The sequence below is a fragment of the Ovis aries genome, chromosome 13, assembly GCF_016772045.2.
Source record: "Ovis aries strain OAR_USU_Benz2616 breed Rambouillet chromosome 13, ARS-UI_Ramb_v3.0, whole genome shotgun sequence".
Taxonomy (NCBI): Eukaryota; Metazoa; Chordata; class Mammalia; order Artiodactyla; family Bovidae; genus Ovis; species Ovis aries.
In genome coordinates, this window is record NC_056066.1 from 63,225,988 (window position 1) to 63,252,469 (window position 26,482).

The following is a 26,482-nucleotide window of genomic DNA, read 5'->3' on the forward strand; positions in this document are numbered from 1 at the left end:
CTCAGGCCCTACCTTTGGCAGTTTCTTTCTTAGCCCCTAGGTGGCAGCAGTGCCCCCTCCAAAGCATGTGGGGGCTGAGGGGTCCCTTGGCTCCTCTCTCACAACTATCCTGCCCCAATAGCCACAGAGAGGTTTGATGCATACAGAACAGTTATTTTAGATCATGACCCATGGAAACCCCCTGAGGAAGGAGTTTATAACTCATTTTTGAAAATGCAGAATCCTGGGTTTTAGCCTAAAACCCTCTGCGATCAGAAACTCTAACCAGAGCCAGAGGACCATCTCTAAATGGCCATAGATACTGTCGCATCCAGCATTCCCTTCACTGTCTCCAGCTAGTCCAGAGGGAAAGCACACCAGGCTTCCTGGGAGGCAGGGAGGAGAAAAGGGGCCTTGACCAGTGCTTTCTTATTTATCTTCACCACCACCTTGCTAGACCACATTGCCTCAGGTGCAGGAGAGGCCTCTGAGGCTCGAAATGGGACAGGACGGGATTCGAGAGGACTGTTGGGCGCAATCTAATCACGGAGTTTCCCTGAAGAGGACATCCCTCAGACATCTGTGTGTGGGCCTGTGGCTGGAGTTCAGAGCAAGGCTGACTTCCCCACATCCTCAGGAGAGGGTGTGATGTAGTGGGAGGGATGAGTGAGGCAGCCTTGCACAGCAGAGGGGGTGAGGGCAGTAAGTGTACCTGGCCCAGCCGTCAGAAGGGCCAGGGGAGGGGCTGGTGGGGGCAGGAAGTCTCAGAGGAGGACGTAGCCTTTGACAGAGTGTTTGATGTATGGGTAGATAGAAGAAGGCATGCCAGACAGAGCAGTGCATGAGCAAAGACCTTGAGGTGTGACAGTGATTGAGGCCTGGGGCTGGTGTGTGGTCCAGGGTGACAGAGATTTGGGGGAAATGGGTCAATCATGATAATCACTAATTGCTTCAAACCTCCATTTGATGGAAGCTGTGTTGTAACCCTTCTGTGTCACATAAGTTCAGCCCCATCAGGTGAAAATCGTCACTTTCCTTAGTTCACAGATGAGGAAACAGAGGCCCAGAGAGGCAGAGTTTCCTGCCCAAACACACACAGGAAGTCAGAATTGGGTTTCAAGCTGGAGGACCTGCTTCCGTGTACGCTTAGCCACTCTGCTCTACTGAAATATGGGTCAATGTCAAATCAGAGAGAGCCTTGGATGTTGGCTTAAGGAATTTTATTCTCTACAATGAATATATTCTCTGTATTAAAAGCATCATGGGTGACATTGAACATTTTTTAAAAATTGTAACAGTTATAGTAAAAAAATGTGAACAACCACATTTCCATCTTAATACAATTTTAAATTATACTTCTCTTTTTTTTCCTGTCAATGTACACATGCGTGCGCTTATCAATAATCATGAGGGCTAAAGGTGACTAGGCACTCACGTCATGCCTGGTGTGTCCTAAGCACTTTAAGGTGAGTGCTACTTTTAATCACATTTTACAGCTAGGATGAGGCAAGGTTAAGCAGCCCCAAGTCACACAGCAGTAAGTGGCAGAGCCAGGCCCCCAAAGTGAAGTGAAGTCGCTCTGTTGTGTCTGACTCTTTGCGACCCATGGACTGTAGCCCGCCAAGCTCCTCCGTCCATGGGATTCTCCAGGCGTGAATACTGGAGTTGCCATTTCCTTCTCCAGGGGATCTTCCCGACCCAGGGATCGAACCCAGGGCTCCCACTTGCAGGCAGATGCTTTAACCTCTGCGCCACCAGGGAAGCCCACACAGCAGTAAGTGGCAGAGTCAGGCCCCCAAACAAGGGCCATATTAAGATCAGGTCTAATACTTAAAAGATGTGGAGTTGGACTGCGGGTGAGGAGGCTGGTGCAATATTGCAGTTCTCGTAGCTAAATCTGTCCTAGGTTGGCATATGGAAGACTGAGGCCCAGAGAGGGGAAGGCTCACCGTCAAGGGTCATTCAATGTTGATGACAGAGCTTCTGTAGGACAGGGTGTAGTAGAAAGAGGAACTAACCTGGGCATCCAGGGTTGTCAAATCCAGATTGCGGCATCAGGCAGATCTGGGTTTGAATCCTGGCGCTGCCTCTTCCCAGCTGTGTAACTGGCAAGTTACTTCACCTCTCTGAACCTTGGACTCCTCATATGTCAAATGGGAAGAATGATATTAATAGCACCTACCCAATGAGATTGTTGTTGCAACTCAGAGAATTGAGATCACAAATTGGCAGCCTACCGGTTGATAGACTTTGACTTTCACTGTGTTTGGAAAAAATGAGCCAGCCTTTAAAAGTTATGAAATTCGAGACCTACAGTCATGAAAAGTAAGAGGCATTCCCTCTGTGTCGGGAACAAGACCCTGATGCCTGCTCTCATGACTTCAACATTATGTAGGAGGCCTAGCCAACAGCAAGACAAATATATAAAAATTTACTGCATTCATGTACTCCAGAAGTGATTAGAAAATATAAAGTTGGGAGATTTCACATAAAAATCCAAGTTTCTGAGTTCTTTTGAAAAATGGGAGGAAATTCCCCTGAAACCCACTGGTTAGGACTCTGCACTTTCACTGCTGAGGGTGTGGGTTCAATCCCTGGTTGGGGAACTAAGAGCCCTCAAGCCGCAAAGCACAGCCAAAAAGAAAAGAAAAGAAAAATGGGGTATCTGGCACTAGGAGGCAGCAGTCAAGAGGAGCTCACCCTTTCAGGTGAGCACGTACGTTACATGTGTCTCAAAAGTGGAAAAGCAAGATGGCCAGGCAGGGCCACTTGATTTTTCATGTTCCTGGCCCACTTTACTCATTCATTTTATTTATAGTCTCTGGGTATATGACTTTGAACTTCCCTGGTGACTCAGATGTAAAGAATCTGCCTGCAATGCTGGAGACCTAGGTTTGATCCCTGGGTTGGAAAGATCCCCTGGAGAAGGGAATGGCAACCGACTCCAGTATTCTTGCCTGGAAAATTCCATGGACAGAGGAGCCTTGCGGGCTACAGTCCATGATGTCATAGAAAGTTGACACGACTAAGCACACACACATACGACTTTGGGGAACCCTGGAAATCTTTCTTCCTCTTCCAGTTTTCTGCCTCTAACCCAGAGCTACCCTCAGTTTCTCTATCAATAAACATGGGGAGTTCAGTCATGGCTTTACTGACTGGTTACTAAGCGCCACGCCCTGTGCTCTGTACCTTATTTACAGGTTACTGGAGTCCTTAAGACACCCCTTGGAAGCAAGCTATCCTATCATATCCATTTTACAGGTGGGAAAACCAAGCCTCAGACAGGTATAGCAGCTTGCCCAAGGACTCACTGCTGGAATGTGTAGAGCTGGGCCTCCAGTCCAGGACTGATAGACTCCAGAGCCCTAGTCTGAGGATTTCTGAAGGTCTTGCCAGCTCTGATGAGATGATTATTTTTAGAACCACTTCTCTGAGGCTCCAATCAGAGCTTGGCCACACTATCCTCTCCAGGCCACCAGCCTATCCTGGATGGATGACTGTATCATCAACCTTCTCTCTGGCATCATCTGCTTTCTCTCTTTCCCCACCACGATCCCCACCAGTTTGACCACACGAGCCCAAGTGATCTTTCTAGAGCCTGATCAGATTATGGCGCTTTCCTGTTGAAAACCCTCCAATGGCTTCCAATCCCACCCAGAATGGACTCTAAGGTTTTCCCTGTAGATTTCCAGGCTCTACATGATGCAGGCCTTGTCTCCCACCACTCTTCTTTCACTCTACTCCAGCCACACCTGCCCTCTAGCTGTTCCTCTCTCATATAAACTAGTTTTGTTGCAGGAAGGGGGATCCCCTTCCAGGGCCCAAAACTGGGCTCTTGTCTAACACTCGGAAATGAATTGTCCGAGGAGACACATGTGCTGACAAAGCAAGAGATTTTATTGGGAAAGGACTCCCGGGTGGAGAGCAGTAGGGTAAGGGAACCCAGGAGAACTGTTTTGCCACTTGCAGTTTCGGGTTTTATGATGATGGGATTCGTTTCCAGGTTGTCTTTAACCAATCATTCTGACTCAGGGTCCTTCCTGGTGGTGCATGCCTTGTTTAGCCTAGATGGATGCCAGAGAGAAGGGTTCTGGGAGGTGGTCGGACATGCGTCTCCTTTTGATCTTTCCTGAACTCTCCAGTTCAGTTCAGTTCAGTTCAGTTCAGTCGCTCAGTCGTGTCCAACTCTTCGCAACCCCATGAATCACAACCCACCAGGCCTCCCTGTCCATCACCAACTCCCAGAGTCTACTCAAACCCATGTTCATTGAGTTGGTGATGCCATTCAGCCATCTCATCCTCTGTCGTCTCCTTCTCCTCCTGCCCCCAATCCCTCCCAGCATCAGGGTCTTTTCCAATGAGTCAACTCTTCGCATGAGGTGGCCAAAGTATTGGAGTTTCAGCTTTAGCATCAGTCCTTCCAATGAACACTGAGGACTGATTTCATTTTGGATGGACTGGCTGGATCTCCTTGGAGTCCAAGGGACTCTCAAGAGTCTTCTCCAACACCACAGTTCAAAAGCATCAATTCTTAGGTGCTCAGCTTTCTTCATAGTCCAACTCTCACATCCATACATGACCACTGGAAAAACCATAGCCTTGACTAGACAGACCTTTGTTGGCAAAGTAATGTCTCTGCTTTTCAATATGCTATCTAGGTTGGTCATAACTTTCCTTCCAAGGAGTAAGCGTCTTTTAATTTCATGGCTGCAATCACCATCTGCAGTGATTTTGGAGACCAAAAAATAATAAAGTCTGACACTGTTTCCACTGTTCCCCCATCTATTTGCCATGAAGTGATGGGACCAGATGCCATGATCTTCATTTTCTGAATGTTGAGCTTTAAGCCAGCTTTTTCACTCTCTTCCTTCACTTTCATCAAAAGGCTTTTTAGTTCCTCTTCACTTTCTGCCATAAGGGTGGTGTCATCTGCATATCTGCGGTTATTGATATTTCTCCTAGCAATCTTGATTTCAGCTTGTGCTTCTTCCAGTCCAGCGTTTCTCATGATGTACTCTGCATATGAGTTAAATAAGCAGAGTGACAACTCTCTGATTGGTGGTGGCTTATTCTGTGTTCCTTACCAGGATCTCCTGTCGTAAAACAACTCATGTAAATGGTTACTATGGTGCCTGGCGATGGCAGGTGGTTTCAGTCAGTGTGCTTCCCCTAACAGTTTCTGCCTCGGGGCCTTTGCACTTACCCCCTTTCTAGAATGCTCTTTCCCCAGATTTTCCTATAGCTGGCTCCTTCCCTCTATTCACTATTGTCCAAAAGTCTGCAGAGAGGTCTTCCCTGGCCAATCTGTTTAAAATAAACCCCACCCACTCCCATTATTCTCTAGTCTCTTACCCTGCTTCATTTTTATTCATCTTTGACATTATATTAGACATTTCCTTATTGTCTGTTCCCCTCATTAGAAGCCCACAAGTTCAAGGACTTTTGTCTGTTTTGTTTACTGGTATATCTACAGTGCCCAGAACTTCCCTGGAATTGCTCGATCAATATTTGTTGAGATAATCTGGGAAACAAGGTCCCCTCCACAATCCCCTCCTCCCACCTCACAGAGGCCAAGTTTCCCCAGTAAGAATCTTCCATGTAGGCTGAGAGAGAGCTGGGAAGTAATGTCTGATATGAAGGGCTCTTTCCTTTGTCTTAAAAGGGAGCTGAGAATATCTGGGACAAATGAAAAGGCGGTGGCTTGGAAGTCTCAGCTGACAGAGCAGGTGTCCTGCCTGGCCCAGGAGAACTGGTTGGACCCATTTTATCACCCCTGGGGAGGAGGGAGAGACAGCGGCAGTTGCAGATGCTCCCAGTCCCCAGGGTTGCCAGCATGTGCCCTGCGGGTTCTCAGGACCTGGAGGGGGTTGGTGTCACGGAGTTAACAATTCTACATCAGGGTTGGGGGTGACTCCCTCTACTGGCCAAGGGTCGCTGGCATATGGTTCGTCACAGAAGCTGAGGCAGGAGGTCAAGGCCCAACTTCACTGTGTTGAATCAGAGAGTGAACTGAAGCCCGGAGAGGGGAAGGGTCTTCTCAGGCTCACTGAGTTCAGATCCAGCTCTCCTGACCTGAAGGATCATAGTGACTCTGGCGAACCTGAGGTTCTTTGTTGGGAAAGAATTCAGAGACAAGCAGAGAAGTTAAGAAAGTAAGTGAAAGTTTATTTAAGCAAAGATATATTCTCAGAGGCAGAGGGGGGCAGACAGGTGAAGAACTGCTGCCCTAGGCCTCTTTGGCAATCTGGTTAGGAGGGGCCTACAAGTAAAGGGGTGGAATATTCACTGGGGAAGGAGGAGTTTGGGGGTCGGCTTCCCTGACTTTCATGGTTGGTGATGCCATCCAACCATCTCATACTCTGTGACCTCCTTCTCATCCTGCCTTCAGTCTTTCCCAGCATTAGGGTCTTTTTAATGAGTTGGCTGTTCACAGCAGGTGGCCAAAGTATTGGAGCTTCAGCTTCAGCACCAGTCCTTCCAATTCAGGACTGATTTCCTTTAGGATTGACTGGTTTGATCTCCTTGCAGTCCAAGGGACTCTCAAGAGTCTTCTTCAGCACCACAATTCAAAGGCATCAAGTCTTCGGTGCTCCATCTTCTTTATGGTCCAACTCTCACATCCATACATGACTACTGGGAAAAACATAACTTTGACCAGACGGATCTTTGTCAGCAAAGTGATGTCTCTGCTTTTCAATACACAGTCTAGGTTCGTCATAGCTTTTCTTCTAAGGAGCAATAATCTTTTAATTTCATGGCTGCAGTCACCATCTGCATATATGTCACCATACATGGTTACAAATTGTTTTTTTTTCTTGTGCTGAAGATATTTTCAAAAAGCAATCCCAGACCCCCTCCCCGCCAAAAAAAAAAAACCCTGACCTGAATCTGACTCCCTCACATTGTTATTCATGGGCACCTAGTCCCCGTGAACCACCTGAAACCATGCTGGTGGCTCACTGTAGAGACCGCTTGACTCCCACTCTGAATTGAGAAATGTACACTTGAACTTTAAAACAGATTCTCTTTGGGAAGGAGAGCCACAGGGCAAGCTGCTTGGCAGAGTGGCTGCCAGGGCGTCGTTCGGAGTGCATATTAATGACCCGAGAGCTGCCACTGGTCATGGGACGTTTGGGAGCTTCAGGAGCATTGAGGGCCAGCACAGGTCTCCCTCGTGAACAGGCATCCAGAACATGGGACTAAAAGGTGGGCTCCCAGGCTGAAAGCAGAGACCCTCAGGAAGACAATGTCACCAGCACGAGGCATGGGAATGAGTGTCCCTCTGGTCTGTGAGATCCAGGGGGTTATGCAACAGACACACAATGTCACAGTAGGTCAGAGGTTCCAACAAAGGAGCCCAGAGAGGGGCATGGAAGGAAGATGGCTCTATCTCTGGTGGCCATCTTGAAAAGGCCAAGTGTAGGTTTTGAAGCAAAACCAAAGGTCTGTGTCTCCCATCAGAATGATGCCTACAAGGTACCAAATATATGGCAGGGTGTCTTTAACCACACGACCTTGGGTGATTTCTACTTTGGTCGTTCTCAGTTTTCTCAACTGTAACATGGAAATGGTATAGTCATGCTTCTTTCATGGGGCTTTGGTGGATAGAGATGAGATTTTTGATTGCAAGATATTTGGTAAACAAATCAAAACTTTGTATGCTTCTATTGTTGTTTTTACTAGGGACATTTTTTAAACTTCAATGTAACATGTTTAGTTAAGTGTATAAAGTATGCAAAGGACACTGATCTTAAGTATAAAAATATATATTTGTATACACCCATGTGAACACCACTGAATCTGGATATAGAACCTGTCAGCACACCCACCATGGTAATTTTGCCTGGTATATACTATCCCAGGAAGTAACTACTATTCTGACTTCTGTCACCATTGATTATGCATGCTTTGCCTGTTTTTCTACTTTGTGTAAATGGAATCACACAGGCTTGTGTGTCTAATTTCTTTCAGTTAGCATATTGAATAGCAAGCTATTCAAGTTATTGCAAGCCATGGTAGCCCATTCTTTTCACATAGTTTTTAATGAGCTAATACTGAGGTAGGAGGTAGATGGGCCCCTGGGCTGGACAGTTGGTGTTTGTTAAGCGGAGTTAAATTCAAAGTTTGTTCTCACCCAGACACACTCCAAGGACAAAGCTAGTGTCAGAAGCTGAGCTTTGCTAAAGTAGAGATAGAGTGCCCACTCCTGAGGTCAAAGAAGACTTCCCTATCTGCACGTGTGCAAGAAGGCTTTTTGGGGGTTGAAAAGGGAGGCAATCCCACCCATAATAAATGTGGGTACGTGCCCAAAGTGTTTTGAGGTAGGATACATCTTAGAGAAAATTTGCATATGCATCTAGGGGAGGGTACGTCGACCAGTTAGGTGTGAAGAAAGAAACAAGATAATTGGCCAAATGTAGAGAAAGACCTTGAAGCACTGTCTTATATAAGTGACTTGAATATTTATTTATTTGGCTGTGCCGGGTCTTCACTGTGGCATGCCATGATCTTTAGTTACGGCATGCGTACTATTAGTTGTGGCAATGTGGGATCTAGTTCCCTGATCAGGGATCCAACCTGTGCTCCCTACATTCGGAGCACAGAATTTAGCCACTGGACCACTAGGGACCTTCCCTATATGAGTGATTTAAATGACCTTTTTACTGTGCTCCCCGTTCCGGACACCCGTACACCTCACTGGGTGTGTGTACCTGCCTAGCTTCTGACTTACCATGCTCCTCCTCTTTGGAGAGGAGGCCCATATCCTTTCTCTCTGGGTACATATTTCTGCCTTGCTTCTGTCTTAAACAAACTGTTTCTCTGGGCGCTCTCCTACATGTTATGCTATGTCTCTAATAATAAACTTTCCTATTTTCACAGTTTTTTGCCTCCTTGAAATATTCTTGCTTTCAAGCTTGGTAAAGAATCAGGGCCCTTTGCTTCTGGCCTCTAGCCCCTGGTGGTCTAATGGATAGGATTCCTGGGTTTTCATCCAGGTTACCCAGTTCAATTTCTGGGCAGGGAACTAAGATCTCTCTTCAGGAATGCTCACTGCTCTCCCTCTGAGATCAGTAACAGTTGGCCTCAGTTTGAAAAAGCTATGCATTTGCCCAAGAGACCAGAGCCCAGAAAAAATGAAGACTAGGGAAGCCCAGTATTGCCCTGAGAATCCCTACCAAGGCAGCTGAATCCTCAGTCATGATGGCAGCTACCTTGCCCATATGTCACCACCTCCCATCTCACACACACTAGGCAGACATCATGAATTGATCTCAGCATATTTTTACAAAATGTCCTGATGCAGACTCAGACTTCTTCTCAACCCAATAATCTGAGTGACCCACACCAACTGATTGTGGTTGGTATCAAAGATTAAGTGTTCTGCTATCATATCCCCAAGATGTTTTTCTGGGCTCCCAGAGTTATGACATGAGGGGCTCTGATAGCATCCATGGTTTTCCCCACAGTAATACGAGACTGGTGGTGGTGAGGTCTACAGAGTCTGGTCATTCAAATATTCTTTGGGTCATGGCTCAAACCGAGCAAGTGTTTGTTACCTGTGTGTCTGGTTGCAGCATGACTTAGCTAAGAGGGGAGAGGCTGATTGCTTAGATATGGAGGGGTTGTTCTACCCATTAGATGACTTGACGGAAACCTCCTTGTTTCTGTTTTTTATTTTGATAAAAATATTGTCATTGTTGTTTAGTCGCTCAATAGTGTCTGACTCTTTTGTGACCTGATGGACTGTAGCCCACTAGGCTCTTCGTCCCTGGGGTTTCCCAGGCCAGAATACTCGAGTGCGTTGCCATTTCCTTCTGCAGGGGATCTTCCAGACCCACAGATCAAACCCAAGTCACCTGCATTGCTGGCGGATTCTTTACGACTGGCAAAGCTTGTTAAAATACTGCAATGTCTCAATTACAAAACAAACTCAAGTCTGGCTTATGTTTCACAATTTATGTTGCTGAGAATTCTTGACAATTCTAGCATGTCTCTTACCTTTGAAAAAGTGTTTCCAACCTAGAAAGCTGGGTGAGACAGACTCTTTCATCCTCTGGAAATAGTTACCTGTAGGTGCAGGCTGGGGTTGTGGCAGATTACAGCAACAAAACATCAAGGATCACATTTAAAGCTTGTATTTGTCTATATGTAGATAATAGTCTGGGGAGGAGACAAGATTCATATATGTGAAATAATAGAGGAGAAGTTCCATTAAGCTCTCATTTATCTGAAACTCTGTTCCTAGGCAACAGAGTCCAGGAAGTGATAAAAAAAAAAAAAAAAGAAGAAGTTAAGTTTTTCTTCATAGGTAAGCACTTCAGCTCCTCATTCAGAACAGGTTTACTCAGAACTGGTTTACTAATGCAAAAGACTGGAAGCAACAAATTAGATTGGTGGGCTTGAGGGAAATATTGGCTACTAGACTCACTGCTAATAGACAGAGAAGTGATTCTTGACAGCAAAAGACAAAGGAAAATAATGATATGTGAACCCATAACATAGTTGGCCTTTGTAATGAACGGGCAAAAAAATAAAATAAAAACAACCCTCAATACTTCTGCTACTTTTGAAAGTTTTGAGTCTTCTCCTGGTTTAATTGCTATTGTGCATAATAATGACCTAGAATAAAATACACATTTCTGAGCACCTACTGTGCGAGGCCTATAACTCCCTATCTTACACAAGCTCAGAGGTGGTCCTGTTATCTCCAGTTAACAGTTTTGGAAAGGGACGCACACAGAGGAAGGGAGGTAACGTGTCCAAGTAAGTATTCAAGGAGGGTTCTGAACCTTTGCAGTCCAGCTTTGCTGTTAGCCTCTGCTAGGTTTCAAAGAATCAGTTAGGTGAATAAAGCACAGAAAGGCATTGCAGGTAGAGGAACAGCATATGTGAAGACATGGCTAGTAAGTTAAGCTAGTCAGTCACTCAATTTCTGAGTCTTGGTTGTTACTGTTCAGTTGCTAAGTTGTACCCAAAGTTTTGCGAACCCCTTGGACCGTAGCCCACCAGGATCCTCTGTCCATGGGATTCTCCAGGCAAGAATGCTGGAGTAGGCTGCCATTTCCTCCTCCAGGGGATCTTCTCTAACTAGTGATCAGCCTGTGTCTCTTGTTTAGCAGGTGGATTCTTTACTACTGAGCCACCAGGGAAACCTGAGTCTTGCTGCTGCTGCTGCTGCTGCTGCTGCTGCTGCTGCTGCTGCTGCTGCTGCTGCTGCTAAGTCGCTTCAGTTGTGTCCAACTCTGTGTGACCCCATAGATGGCAGCCCACCAGGTTCCACCGTCCCTGGGATTCTCGGGGCAAGAACACTGGAGTGGGTTGCCATTTCCTTCTCCAACGCATGAAAGTGAAAAGTGAAAGTGAAGTTGCTCAGTCCAGTCCGACTCTTCCCGACCCCATGGACCGCAGCCTACCAGGCTCCTCAGTCCATGGGATTTTCCAGGCAAGAGTACTGGAGTGGGATGCCATCGCTGTTACCTACAAAATAGTAAGTCCTAAAGGAGATCAGTCCTAGGTGTTCATTGGAGGGACTGATGTTGAAGCTGAAACCCCAATACTTTGGCCACCTGATGCGGAGAGCTGACTCATTTGAAAAGACCCTGATGCTGGGAAAGATTGAGGGCAGGAGGAGGGGACGACAGAGGATGAGATGGTTGGATGGCATGACCGACACAATGGACATGGGTTTGGGTGGCCTCCGGGAGTTGGTGATGGACAGGGAGGCCTGGCGTGCTGCAGTTCATGGTGTCACAAAGAGTCGGACACGACTAAGCTACTGAACTGAACTGAACTGAACTGAAAATAGTAAGAGTATTATTTCACACAAGCTTATGATAAGTAAATGTGATAATGCAAGTAAAGCACTTCACAATGTTTGGATCACAGAAACTGCATAACGTTAATTACTGTTTTATAAAATATTCTTACTTCTCTTCCTGTTTTTCCACCCCCGCCCCGACAAAACTAGTTCCAAGGAGACTACATTTCCCAGCATGCCACCCCGCCCTTTGATCCTAGCTAGACCAAAAAGACGCGCCGCCGAGTGTCTTCAGCCGGAAGACTATAGTCTCCCGGCATGCAGCGCGCCTCCTTCCATTAGCTTTGAAGCACGGCCGGCGCGTTGCCTACCGGGAGTTGTAGTCAGCGGCGTGTTTCCCTGACGCCTGCCGGGCCGGGCGTGGGGGCCTGTGGGAGGTGGCGCGGCCGGGCCCAGCTGCGGGGCGGAGGTGAGGAGAGGCCTGCGACGGCAGGGAGCGGCGGGGAGAGGAGCGGGCGCCCGAGCCGAGCCGAGCCGGAGCGGACGGCGTAGGCCGGCGCGGCTAGCAGCAACCATGTCGGTGTTCGGGAAGCTGTTCGGGGCTGGAGGGGGTAAGGCCGGCAAGGGCGGCCCGACCCCCCAGGAGGCCATCCAGAGGCTTCGGGACACGGAGGAGATGCTAAGTAAGAAGCAGGAATTCCTGGAGAAGAAGATCGAGCAGGAGCTGACGGCTGCCAAGAAGCACGGCACTAAAAACAAGCGCGGTGAGTCGGCCGGGCCCCCTCAGACTCCCTTGGCCGGACTCCACCTTCGTCAGACTTGCTCCAGTGTTTGCTCGGGACCTGAAACTCTTTCTTACCTTGTCAGACTCCCTTCCTTGCCTTTCTGGGTCCGGGACCCCTCCCCATCCGACTGCCTTCAGTGTCTCCCGGAGCCTTGGACCCCTGCATCGTCACACTGTCATCCCAGCCCTCTCGTCTCAGGCTCTCCGCTCTCTGCCAGGCCCCTTCAGACCCTAATTTCACAGCACTTCTCCCTCTTCCGCCTTCACTCTGTTCTTTTTCTTCCGCCTTTTCCTCCTCCCTCTTGCCTGCCCTCCCCCCCCCCCCCCCCCCCCTCAGATACTGCCGTCGCCTCCTTGGCTCATTTCAGCCCTCCATCCCAACACTTGTGTCCTTCCTGGTCCCACCCCTGCCCTCTCCCGATTCCTCTGTGAAGTCCATGAACTGTCCCTGGCCTCTCCCCATCTCCTGTTTCAGAATTCTCCTTGAGAAGCCTAGATGGAGAGGAAAGGGAACTAGGGGAGAGGAAACTCCCTGGTTCCAGCTCTGTTCACTTGCTGAGTGAACTTGAGCAAGTTACTAATCTTCTTGAGCCTCATTTCCCCCATCCATCAGCCAGGGTTTGTCCTCTGTAGGCCTAAAGTGCCTTCCAGCTCTTGTGATTCACTTCTTGTTGCTTTATCAGAGTTTCACGTAGCTCAAGCCTTCACCCGGTGACTCACCGCTTCGCGATCCCTGTGTACCAGAAATAAGGATTCCTTGCCTCCATTGGCCCTGACTCCTCCCCCAGTCCCCACTACTGTGGTTCTGGGCGGGGCTGTTGAGCTCTGAGGCACTTTACTTACTGTTGTGTGGCTTTCTGGGCAAGCGATTTGTATTCCTCTTAAGTCAGGTGAATGTAAAAATGCTTTAATAACTATAAAGCAATTTAGAAATATTTGATTTTTCTCGTTGTTATGGCAATAGGAGGGTGAACCGTAGCATGACAACCCTTCCCCTGAGAAGCAGGAAAGGTGAGACGGGTTTAGGAGCTTGACAAACAAGTATTTAACTGAGAAATCTGCAAGTCACTAGCTGTGTGACCTTGAGCTAGTGAATTTACCTCTGAAGGGAAGATGGTGGATTTACAGTGCCCAGAATATAGTAGGGGTTAATTCGATGTTTTCATCATTCTAACAAAGGAGCAGAATAACCCACCCTGAGGATGCTCCTTTGCTGATGATAGTCAACAGATACTCTGGAAATTCTTTTGGGTGGCTTACTACGTGCATGGTATTCAGAGGGTGAACAGAACACAGCTTCCACCCTCATGAGGGAGAAGACAGGAATATAGATGAAGAAAATATTGTCTAGTGGTGGAAAGTGCTAAAAAAAAAAAAACCAAAACGGGTTGGGAGTGATGGGGTAGGAAGGGGTGCCACTTTAGATAAGGTGGTCAGGGAAGTCCTCTTGAAAAAGGTCAAGTTTGAACTGAACCTTGAGAAGTTATTAGTTCTGTAGAAATCTAGGGGAGAATCCTTCCAGGCAAGCAGACAGCAGTGGAAAAGGCCCAGAGATTGGCCTCTTTTAAGAAACAGAAGACCTCTGTTTATGGAATACAGTGACTGAAGAGGAGAGAGGTGTAATGCAAGTGGGTGTGGAGTGGACTTTGAACTTCCTGGTGAAGAGTTTAGATTTTATTCCAAGTGGATGGAAAACTGTTGGAGGATAATTATGGCTGTCCTGATCATTCACATTGTTTTAAAAACACATTGGGCCTCTCTTTGGAAAACAGACTTGTGGGGGTGAGAATGGGAATGGGGGGTGCGAATGGGAGAGGGGAGACGGGTGAGGACCAAGGCAGCTGGGCATTTGCGGCTTGGACTCCAGTTGTAGTTCCGGAGCTGGAAAGCAGGGTTAGATTTTGCTGTCTTTAGCATTTTTCTTTCATGACTCTCCCTCAATCAGGATCCTCTGTTGTTCACAGAGGTAGTGACAGTCGGTGTTTTGACCAGTCTGCATTTGGGGAGGGCTTTGCCCATTGCTGGACGGAGGAGGGCATCAGTTTACATCATCTCCCATCTGAGAGGGCAGGTCTCCTGTGGTCTTTTGGTCTGGAGCTAGTTTTGTTTCTGCAGTTCTAGAGGTGATTGAATTGTCAGAGAGATTGCCAGCCAGCTATGAGACTACCAGGCTCAGCTACCTGTGAGAACATTTTGGAAAGCAGTCTGTTTTCTTGAGTTTACCTGAGAGGACAGGAGCCACCTCCCCTTCTTTTTAGTGTCCTCCAGGGGAAAAGTTGTATTTGCTTATAGGGACAGTGCTATGAGGTGTTAACACCACAACCTATCATTCATTTAGTCACTGATTGACTCGAACTGTGCTGGGACTTGGAAGAGATGAAAATACACTGTGCCTGCCCTCCTTTTGGAAGTGTGTGTGTGTGTTGTTTTTTTTTTAGCTTGTGTGTAAGAGCTTGAAGAGGAGAGAGGAGGAAGAGTGGGAAAGGAAGGAGGAAACACCAGTCAGTGCTGAGATATGAGTGTGTGTGTTTACATGGGGCTCAGGCTGCCGAGAAGAAGACTCTTGTCTGGAGGGCAAAGGGCAAAAGCAGCTTGGCTGAGGAGGGAGATGTGAAGTGGTCAACAAGGGTACTGGGGAGCCCCGAGTGACAGCATCCCCTGGTGGGAGTCTGTTGGGCAGGAGAGCAGGTGGGTAACCCTAGGGAGTGACCTGTAGCCTTGAGACTTTGACCTGGAGATGGTGAGGAGCATTGGCTATCTTAAAGCAGGAGAGATCCGTCAGCTTGGATTTCTGAAAGCACTGCAGCTGTTTCAATGAAGGAGTGTCAGCTGACCAGGAAGGGACTGGGAGCAGGAGTCCAGTAAAGGGTCAGGGTGGAATCTCATGGACAGTGTGTTTGAGCTAGCTTCGTCATGAACCATGTCTCGGGCAGGTCACTCTGTACCTCAGATTCCTCCTCTTATCAGTAGGGGTACTAGTGTCTACCTTATCGGATTAACTTATGATATGCATGTAAAGCTCTTAGTAGAATGCCTGGCATACAGTGACCAATCAATGGTGGCCATTATCATTATTACAGAGAGACTCCAGGTGGGAACAAAGGGCCTAGAGAAGCATGGAAGACCTGACAGGAAGTAATAAACATCAGAGGCTTTTCTGAAGGAGAATCAGAAGGCTGGTGGTTGATCACAACTGTGGGCACGATGAAGGAGAGGGAGGAGTTGAAGGTGATTCCTAAGCTGATAGCTCAGACAGTGGGTGGATAGCGATGCCATTAATCAAGTTTGGAAACACAGAGGCGGGGCAGGACTTCATAACTGTGAGTCCTTTGACATTTGTGAAACTCCTTTTTTCTCATGAGTCTCATGATATTTCCTTGAGACTGAGCCCCATGAGACAGGATATGTTAGTCATGTTCATTACTGTGTCTACTGGACTTGGCACAGTGCTTGCATGTAGTATTTATGCTCAGTAAGTATCTGTTAAACGCATGCAAACAGTCTGGGGGGTATGTTCTGTCATTCCTGTTGTCTGGAGAGGAAACCGAGGCTGGAGAGAGGAGGTATCTCGACTCAGAGACCAGGTCTTCCGGTGGCCATGGGCATCTTGTGTTCTGTTTACTCCTGTGCTGGCTGTAGGCCTCATCATGACCTTTGTCATCGCTTAGCTCATTAAACACCCACCTGTGCAAGGTGTGGTGCTGAATCGGGGAAAAGAAGTGAGACAGGACTAGGCCCTGCCCTGTGAAGTGTGTAACCAAACGTGGATGTTATTTTTGTGATATACATGTTAGAAAGATGACAACTGGTTCTTTGAAACAAACCTCTGCAGTTCAAGTCAATTATTTGCATCAGGCAAGTATGTTCCAATAAGTGGTTTTAGTTAGGGGCCTAGAACAAAGTTTGGATTACATTTTTTTTTCCCCAAATTTCTTTTCGTTTTCTTTAGTTATATATTCATTCTTAGGCATGTGGCAGGCTCTTAAACTGTGCCTTAGGTCCCATGCTTAACATGAGGAGCTTAGTACTGGGAATATAGAGAAAACAGATACATCCAAGGCACTTAAATATTGTCATTTTTACTTTTCTATCAAGTGGAAATAGTATTCATCTTACATGACTATGGTGTGGACTAGCTAAGATAATATAAGAAAGAGTGTGGCACACTGTAAATATTGAGTAAGTAAACTGTCCTTTACTGATAAAGTTGTTATTGATCAAAACTTTTTAAAAATTTTATTTTTAATTGGAGGATAATTGCTTTACAGTGTTGTGTTGGTTTCTGCCATACATCAATCTGAATCAGCCATAGGTACACATATGTCCGCTCCTTCTTGAACCTCCCTCCCATCTCCCACCCCATCCAACCCCTTGAGCAAACTTCTTGGGTTCAGTTGTCAAGTGGAAAAGTTCTTTCTCTGAGAACTGGATGGGAACCAGAGTTGCGGTGTAGGTGAACTGACAAAAATCTCCCCAGCTTAGGTCTTTTTTGGGATCTTTCTAAACAGTGCCTGGTTGGTTTTCTCCTTAAGAAAGATGATCATATAGCAAACATTGTTTTCTTCTTAAGGCATTGTAACTAGTTATGAAATAAGCTACCCTATGTGGCTCAGATTTATCTGTTTTCCCATTTTAATAAAAATGAAAGCTGACTGTTGAAATATTTTTAGTTTAACAAGAGACTTACATGAGTTTGAGAAATACAGGTTGGATACCTCCCCCTACACTGGTACATTTCTCTTGGATTTATGGATGCAAATCAGTTCATTTTTAGGTTCATTTGGGTTCAGTTGAAAATGTCTGATGGAGGCAGATAGGCCAGACGCTCATGGGAAATAAATCTTCATTAAGTCCTGTTCATTGCTGGAGCCAAGGTGGCTTTCTCATGTTTAATAAAGTTGCTCTAAAATGTTAGCATGTGGGAAGACATCTTCATAAGTTAAATTTATAGTGATCTTGGCTTTTTGGTCCTCTGTAATCAAGATGTCAGGTTGAAAAGGACAGCGTCTTAATGGTACATGTGCCAGCAGGAGCGCCTGTCCCCGAGGCCCAGGGACGGAAAACCTGAAACCCACCCAGGGAACTGAGCAATGGCGATTGCCCCTGGTGCTGCTTAAGTTTCTTGCTTAAAGAGATGGTTGGCCAGATTGGCTTTGGTTTATCTCTTAAGACAGATGGAGTGTCAGAGAGGCCTTATGTGTTGGCTCTCCAAACATGCTAGCGCCTTTGATTCAAGTTACCAAAAAAAAAAATTTTTTTTTCCTATTGGGTGGGAAGATTAAACATTTTTAAAGTGCCTGCCAGTGGGTTTCTAGTGTGATTTGAAATTCAAGATAGATTTTGTTTGGAAGTTTAGCTAAACGTGAGGACCTTTGAGCTGGAGTATTTTGCTCAAGGAAGTTCTGAGTTGTTCTGAGTTGGGTTTGAGTGTAGAGAGCTAGGTTCTGGAGAAGAGCTTGTGAAGATGTGTTTGAACCATATACTTCTGGGGCAGAAAGCCAGGGCCTGATGTTTACAGTGGTCCAGAGTCCTGAGATGGAGTTCTGGCCTGCTGGGAGGAGACTGGGGTTCTTGAGGCCTTGAGAGATTCCTTTGCATAGGAAAAGTTTGTGAAAACTTGATCCTCTTACCCAGAGTTGTTTTGTACTCTGCCACTGTCTTTAAAAAAAGTGAGAAAGAGGATATCCAAAAATTGACAACTTTATATTGGTCACTTTGAGGATTTGTTGCTTAGTCACCCAAGTCGTGTCCGACTCTTCTGTAACCCCATGGATTGAGATTTTCCAGGCAAGAATACTGGAGTGGGTTGCCATTTCCTTTCCTCCTTTGAGGATGGATGGTTATAATTAGAAGGAAAATTTGAGCATAGCAACAGGAAACAACAAGAGGCCTAGCTGGATATAGTACTGGGCTGTTTTTAAGGTGTCTGGCTCAAGTCAGCAGACGTTTGTTGAGTTCCTTTTAGGAGGAAAGTAGCACGAAGGTGTAGGTAGAAGATTTCCAAACTGAGTGCCAGTTCACCACTCACCAGCAATACCTTGGCAGTTATCCTCTCTGAGTCTGTTTCCCCATCTATAAACACAGAGTAAGAACAATACTTCTTAGGGTTCTTGTGAGGCTGTAGAATAAAGCGACACGTGTAAAGTGCCTAGCAGAGTGCCCAGCACAGAGGAGGCGCGTACGTTTCCCTGGGTTCCCAGTACAGTCTCAGGCACACTAAGAGGTGGAAAGATGGATGAGACGCTACAAGGGCACACAGTTAGTGAAGATGACATGCACACGTACGAGTAACTGATAAAAGGCAAACCATGTACAAATGAAGTGTTAGAGGAAAATCCAGCAGGAAGAGATGAATTCATTTCTGAGGGTTGGCAGGTTCATCTCACACAGCCACGCATCCAGTACCCAGATTCCCTTCGCAATGTTCCTGCTGAGCGATTAGCCTCTGATTGAACCTCTCTGCCGACAGGATTTGTATTAGGTGCCTTGTCCTCTCATGCTACTGCGTAGTCTGCCTTTGGACGGCTCTGACTATAAATCCACCTTTCTTATTTGAAACTGAGATCCATCTTCCTGTAGTGCCGACCTCCGGTACAGGCTGGGGTGGTGGCTCCTCAGGGAAGCAGCTTGAGCTGGTGGAAAGAATGTGGGATCTGGAGTTAGAAGGTTTAGGGGCGAATGCCACCCCTGACACTAGACAATGGTGAACTGTTTGCTTCAGCTGGAAAAACAGGTGGTGAATTCTGCCTCGGAAAACAGGTCTAATCCCCCTTTGGGAAGATAGATCAAGGCAGATGGGGCTTAAGTCTCAACCTGCACCTCTCTTGGACAGATATTCTGTGTTCCATTGACTGTTCCTGGCCTGGTGTTTTTCTTCTTTCCTTGTTACCCTCCTGTAGGTGGGCTCCTGTTCATCAGTGTCGCTCTTAAGGTGTGAAGTGGGCAGAGCTGACCACTCTATAAATGTGCCAGCTGAGGTCTGAGCACTGCAGCCCAGAACACGCAGGACTGGCTGTTTGTTAGGAATTAATTTAGTTCTGTGTGCTGTATGGCCCTGATAATTTCCATATCACTGAGAATTTTTCTTGTTGTTGTTGTTGTTTTACACTTGATTGATTACACTTTCCTGTGGCCTTTCATTAGTGAAGGAGCAAGCATCTAGGAGCCCCTAAAATTTGTTCCAGGTGGCACAGTGGTAAAGAATCCCAAGAGATACTGGTTTGATCTCTGGGTCAGAAAGATCTGCTGGAGGAGGAGATGGAACCCATGCCAGTATTCTTTTTTTTTTTTTTTTAATATTTATTGTTTTTATTTATTTGGCTGCACTGGGTCTTAGTTGCAGCGTCGGAATCTTCCATGTTCATTGCAGCATGCAGGATCTTTAGTTGTGGCGTGTGAACTCTTAGTTGCAGCATATGGGATCTAGATTCCCCACCAGGGATCGAACCAGGGCCACCTGCGTTAGGAGTACAGAGTCTTAGCCCCTGAACTGCCAGGGAAGTCCCCTCCAGTATTCTTGCCTGGGAAACTCCATGGAGAGAGGAGCTTGGTGGGCTATGGTCCATGGGTTCGCGAAGAGTAGGACACAACTGAACATGTGAGACACACGCACAGAGTTTGTTTGATCCTTCTTAAGGAGCCTTAGCTGAAGGATTGAATGATTTAAGTTCTTAACACGAGCATCTGGCTGGCTTGATTCTCCCATAGCTTCTATTTCTAGCTTTCCCTCCTCCCTCTACGTTACATGGCAGAGCTAGTGGGAGGGCTAACTTGAGGGATGCAGGAAAGCTATATGTCTTCATGGTCCTGGATGTTTAGCTCAGGAGGATATGGTCTAGTAAAAAAAGCTCTAAGTTTGGGATCGGGCGACCTGAATTCACATTCCACCTCTGCTTGCTGGTAAAAGTCTCCTCCTGTCTCTGACCATCAGCTTCTTCAGCTGCAAACACAGGATACAATATTTACTATACAACTTTGCTTCTCATGCAGAGAATAAACAGGTGGTTGCTGGAGGAGGACAGGAGTGTGTGGATGTGAATGACATAGGTGAGCGAGATGAAGAGGTACAGACTTTCAGTTATAAAAATAAATGAGTTAGACTTCCCCGGTGGTCCAGAGTTAGGAACCCCCCTGCCAATGCAGGGGACACGGGTTTGATTCCTGGCCTGGGAAGGTTCCATGTGCCACAGGACAGCCAGGCCTGTGCCACCACTACTGAGCCCACACGCGGCAATGACTGAAGCCTGCGCTCCTAGAGCCTGTGCTCCACAACAAGAGAAGCCACCGCCATGGGAAGCCTGCCCAGCACGACTAGAGAAAGCCCGAGCACAGCGTCAAAGGCCCAGTGAAGCCCAAAATAAAACAATGTTAAAAAAAAAAGTCAGAGGACACGTGCACAGCATGGGGAATTTAGTCAGTAATATTGTAATAACTTTGTATAGTGACAGATGATAGCTCGGCTTATCAGGGTGCTTGTTTTGTATAGAAATGTTGAGTCACTGTGTGGGCACCTGAAACTAACAGAGTGCTGTAGGTCAATTATACTTCAGTTAAAACAAAAGACACCAGTGTTGTAAGTTGACTTCAGTTTTTAAAAAATTGAAAACAGCAGCAATAACAACAGAACTTTGCTGCTGGAAGTGTGGTCTGTGGGAACACTGTGAAATGGTTAGACATGCGGACGCCCAGTGAAGCTGAACCTGCACTTTTGTGAGATCTTCAGGTGGTTTGTATGCACGTAAAAGAGACGCCTCTCTATAGTTACATAGCTTTCCCTCTTCCTTCTTGCTTACGTTGTAGGGATTACGTGAGAATGCTGGGCGTTTTTCACATGTCCATGCCAGTATTCTTTCTTTTCCTAGACACTCGGGAATTCTGTGTACCTGGCTAATTTGCTCACTCATTTTGCGGCTTAATGATTGAACTCTTATCCAGCTCAGCCTATCCCAGCTACCTTCAGAGTTCTGATGAGGCCACAGAATAGTTGGAGATTTCAGTGAAAGGCTGCCTTCCTTCCCTTGAAAAAGAACTGGAACACGTGTCCTGCTGATGGGGTAGCAGCCTTCTTCATGAAAGAAGCCTGCCATCTAGATAACTGACATGTATTCAGTAAAGCGGTTGGTCATGAAGGCCCACTGACTGGCAGGCGCCAGCAACCCCAGCTGGTGTTGCTCATAAGTTAGAGGTAGTTGCTAATACGTTAACGGTAGTTCCCTTCCTCAGTGAGCATCACTGCCTGGTGGGAGGACCAGGGGGTAAAGAAAGAACTTTCTTTTGCCCAGTGAGCTTGTGTAGAGCACCAGAAGGACCCCAGGTGCAGAGATAACTCCACCTGGAGTGGGCTAGGAAGTGAGTTTTTTAAAGTCATATTTTTTTTCCACCAGAAATTTTTTTCAGTGAGTTCTGATTTCTTGGTTCAGTGGCTTTATGACTGTTTCCTATTCTGTTCATCTGGCACTGATACTGTTCTGGTCCACCAGTTTTCTGCATCAGGAGGAACAGATGTTCTCCGAGTGCCTGTTCTGTGTTGGGAGCCGTCTGAGATGCCGTGTGGATTTCCAGGCAGTGAAAAAGACACAGCTTGGACCAGTGGATCCTACCATTGGACAGATCTGTGGCTTTCTCAGAGAAAGAAGTTATCACAACTAAATAGCGCATACGTTTTCTGACTGGAGTCTTAGAACCATCCTAGGTAAAGTATCTCTTTCAGGAGTTTTTGGATAAAGTAAAGCTAGAAAAATCCAAGGAGTTTCTCAGCTAGGCAAGAGGGAGTGAGGTGGGATGATGAAACAGGGAATTCCACCATTAAACTTGCCCTATTTGATTCTGTAAAATGACATCTTTTGTGGATTTTAAGGTGTTAGTGAGTTTTTGAGCAGGGATTCCTGATTGGGTTTAAAATCCAGCAAAAAGCTTTGTCATCTCTTTTTCACCCTCAAAATAAAACAACAACAACAACATATTAAAAAATACAACACAATAAAACAGAAAGCCGCAGCATCAAGCATCAGGTTGCTTAGGAGTCTTGGCCTGGAGCTTGGCACAGCCTGCTGAAGTCAGTTTTCTCCCATTGAACAATCAGGGCGGTTGGGTTTGCTCAGTGCCAGGAGGCTCTGTGGTCCCAAAGCAGGAGTTCAGGCCTTCACCCAGTCAGGGTTTCCAGCTGAAATGTGGGGCCCTGCCTTACAGTCCTGCTCCCGGGAGGCCCAACTCCTGGTGAAGGGATAAACCCTGGACAGCAGTAATTAAAGTCCAAAATTGGCCATGGGTGCCACCCATGAGAACACCCTAAATGCAGCTCGGTGGAGATTTGAGTTTGGGAGATTGGCCTCAGTTTAGGATTGGGGATGGCAATGTGATCTTTTGCATTAGGCTGATGACTCAGACGGTAAAGAATCCTCCTGCAATGTGGGAGACCTGGGTTTGATCCCTGGGTTGGGCAGATACCCTGGAGAAGGGAACAGTTACCCACTCCAGTATTCTGGGCTAGAGAATTCCATTTACTGTATAGTCCATGGGGTCAAAAAGAGTTGGACATGACTGAGCGACTTGCGCTATAAAGGAGTAGGTAGCTGCGAGGTGGGGCAGGGTGAGATGGGGGTTGGGTGTAAGCCTTTCATTTTTGGTATATGACACCACCTCAGCTCTAGTTACAATGGGGAGAACTTTTGCTTTCATCTGGCTCTTTGAGGAGAGTGTGTTTGAGGAAGGGGTTTGAAATGAATTTAGAGATTGTGCACTGTTTCGGGACTCTGCTGTTGAGATCCCAAATCTTTTCTGTCTTCATTCTGCATAGGTAAGACATTTGCGTTTTGTTTTTTGTTTCAGATGGTCCATTTTATTTTTTAAAAATTGTTTTTATTTATTTACTGATTGTACCACATGGCAGGCATGTGGATCTTAGTTCCCTGACCAGGGATCACATCTGTATCCCTTGCATTGGCAGTGTGGAGTCTTAACTGGACTGCCAGGGAAGTTCTGAGATAGTCCATTTTGAAAGAAGGTTGCTAGAAACTTTTGTTTCATTCATGTGCCCATTTGATAAATATATGTGAACTTGAGCTGTGTGCCAGATACTGTCCTAGTTTACTGGGTAAGTGCAGATGGAGTCAGGTCATTGCCAGTGAGGTGCTCACAGTCTAGCCAGAGTGACAGACAAGTAAACAGATGTAATCAAGGTACAGTGTGATCTGTTCTAGAAGCACATTTAGATTTCACGGTACAGGATATGCTGTGAGGGAGTCAAAACAGCTCTGTGTGTGTGTGTTACTTGAATCTGTGTTTTATTAAATAGTTATTTTGGAGAGTAGTAGAATGTTAAAGCAAGTAGGGAATTCAAAACGTATGAGTGCTTGAAACTTTGAATTAATAGGAAAAGTTTTGAGAAAGGAAAACCAGGAGCATAGTAATATAATGTGCCATGTGCTCAGTCGTGTCCAGCTCTTTGTGACCCCAGGGACTGTAGCCCACTAGGCTCTGTCCATGGGATTTTCCAGGCAAGAGCACTGGAGTGGGTTGCCATTTCCTCTTCCAGGGGATCTTTCTGACCCAGGGACTGAACCCGTATCTCCTGTGGCTCCTGCATTGCAGGTGGATTCTTTACCCACTGAGCCATCAGGGAAGCCCTATGGTAATATATGTAGTACTTTGAAAACATACCTTATTTGAATCAGAAGCCCCTTTGGCGGGGAGGTAAGAATGGATAAATGTTTAACTTGGTTGGGTGATAAAAATAATTAGCTTTAGAATATTGAAGTGTAGCTTATTCTTCCTATAAAAAGAAATAGTAACTAATAAACCTGAGGAGTAGCTTCTTTACTGTCTGCTAAAGCAGGAACTGTAAGTTCTTTGTAATCTGTGTAGATTTGATAGTTGTAAAAGCAAACAGACTTGTACACATGAGTAGCCTGGCTGCTGCTCTCTGCAGAGGCTTGCAGAGGAGTTGCCACTCAGATGAAGCCATCTGAAAGGCTCCCCATTTGGGTGAGGAGTTTGATTAGCTCTGTGTCCCCAGAGTTCATGAGACTAGTTTCTTAATTTTCTGTTAGCTGGATCAGTTGCTTTCACCTCTCCAGAGCATTTTCTCCTTTTAGAATCTTGCTCAAGGGTAGTCAGTGGTTGTAGATTGCTTGGCAGGTCTGGAGTTAAAAGATTTAGGTGTTGAGTTGTAGTGGATGCTGATAGCCCTGTGTGGCCATGTCCCAGGGGGGAGTTGGTATCAACCTGGCATTCCCCTTGTTGCTCTTAGGAGTCAGGGCTGCAGGGCTTGCGGCTACGAGAACCCCCACCCCCCCACCCCACCCCTTTCTTTTGGCCACATCATCGGCATGCGGGATCCTAGTTCTCAACCAGGGATCCAGACTATGTCCACTGCAGTGGAAGTGTGGCGTTTTAACCACTGGACCACCAGGGAAGTCCCTGACCACTCTTCTTATGTTTAGATTTTAGAGGTAATTTCAGAGGTATAAAGGACAAATAACACTATAAAAACACCTTAAGTTATTTTTATCATTCTAAAAAAAATTTTTTTGAAGCAAAAAATTATTTTTTCAGGGGAAAAATCTTCAGAAAATGAAAATATTCCCCCCATCTTTGGGAAATGGCAAGGACTCTACAAACTTGATCACATTTGACCTTTTCAACAACGTTGTATATGAAGTGGTATTACACTTTTAGAGATGAGAAAGCCAAGGTTCAGATTACTTGAATCACTGGGCTGACCCAGGAAGCTTGGGCATCCTGAGATGGGCTGCATCATGGTGGGCTCTGGTATCTTTGGTGTTCCATAGGACCAGGACTCTATAACCTTGAGTGCTTATAACATACCAGTGGATAAAGTCTTGTCATTGGAAATTAATTTTTACAATATTCCCTCTAGAGTATGAGCACCGGTTACTCTGCAGGAGAGTGCTTCACATTTGTGCTGGGTCTGTGGCTTCCAAAACCCTTTCCACATCCATGATCTTATTTTGAAACCCAGAGAAAGTTCTGTAAGGCAGGCGGGACAAAGTGATGTTAACCCATTTTGCAGAGAGAGAAACTGAAAGCTCAAAGCAATTAAGTGGTTTCCCTAGGGCCTGAGCCAAGGCTAGCCTTCCTGAGGCCCCAGGTCTCTCCTGCCCCATCCTGCGCCATCCTGACTCCCTCTCATTTACGCTCAGTCTCGAAAGGCTGTGTCAGTAATGGGCTGGGTCAGATTGAGGAGGAGCAAGGCTGTGGGTTCTTAGAGTGACTGAATCATCTTAACACAGTGGGACTAGTGCCAGAGAGAAGATGGACAGGAGATTGTTCTTACATGTCTGGAATGGTTTGAGAGCTTTTCTTATTCACTGTATTCATTCATTCCCAGTCTGCTACATCAGCATTGTGCACTTCCCAGCCTGGTTCCATTTCTTCTACACCAGTAAGCTCCTTCTCTCAGTGGCCTCTAGAGCAGTGTTTCTCTGCCTCAGCACTGTGGACATTTTGGGTTGGATGGGGAGTGGTCCTGTGCATTGCAGGCTGGTTAGCAGCACCCTTGGCTTCTGCTCACTAGATGTCCACAGCACACCCCCACCCCAAACTGTGGCCACCAAAAATGTCTGCAAACACTGCTGAGGGTCCTAGGAGACAAAAGCTCCTGGAGTTGAGGACCACTATTCTAGGACTGGTGAAGCCACACAGGTATAGCTCGAAAGCTTCAGAGGTTGGCCTAAGGGGGAGGGATCTTAAGGAGCAGAGCCAGGAACACCTGTTAGAGTGTTTTTTAATTTTTAAATTTATTTTGTTGAAGTATAGTTGATTTACAGTGTTTATTAGCTTTTGCTGTACAGTAGAGTGATTGGTACCTATATGCATTCCTTTTCATATTCTTTTCCATTATGCTTTATCACAGGGTGTTGAATGAAGGGAGGGCCTCCCAGGTGTCTCAGTGGGTAAAGAATCTGCCTTCAATGAAGGAGTCACAGGAGACATGGGCA

At 46.4% G+C, this 26,482-nt stretch overlaps 1 protein-coding gene and 1 long non-coding RNA gene across 2 annotated transcripts in view; one reads left to right on the forward strand and one right to left on the reverse strand.

Moving 5' to 3' along the window:
• Positions 1-6,126: 6,126 nt before the first annotated feature.
• Positions 6,127-12,794, reverse strand: LOC105606908 (uncharacterized). The gene is made up of 3 exons (XR_001044681.4): positions 12,600-12,794; positions 9,982-10,143; positions 6,127-6,753 (listed from the first exon to the last, which is right to left on the reverse strand). It is a non-coding gene; the product is annotated as an uncharacterized LOC105606908 (long non-coding RNA).
• The window catches only part of CHMP4B (charged multivesicular body protein 4B), a 48,002-nt gene continuing 33,696 nt past the window's right edge, over positions 12,177-26,482 (forward strand). The window contains exon 1 of the mRNA XM_004014502.4: positions 12,177-12,504. Within this exon, the coding sequence (XP_004014551.1) occupies positions 12,315-12,504 (190 nt within the window). The 5' untranslated portion in view covers positions 12,177-12,314. The remainder of the gene's footprint in view (positions 12,505-26,482) is intronic.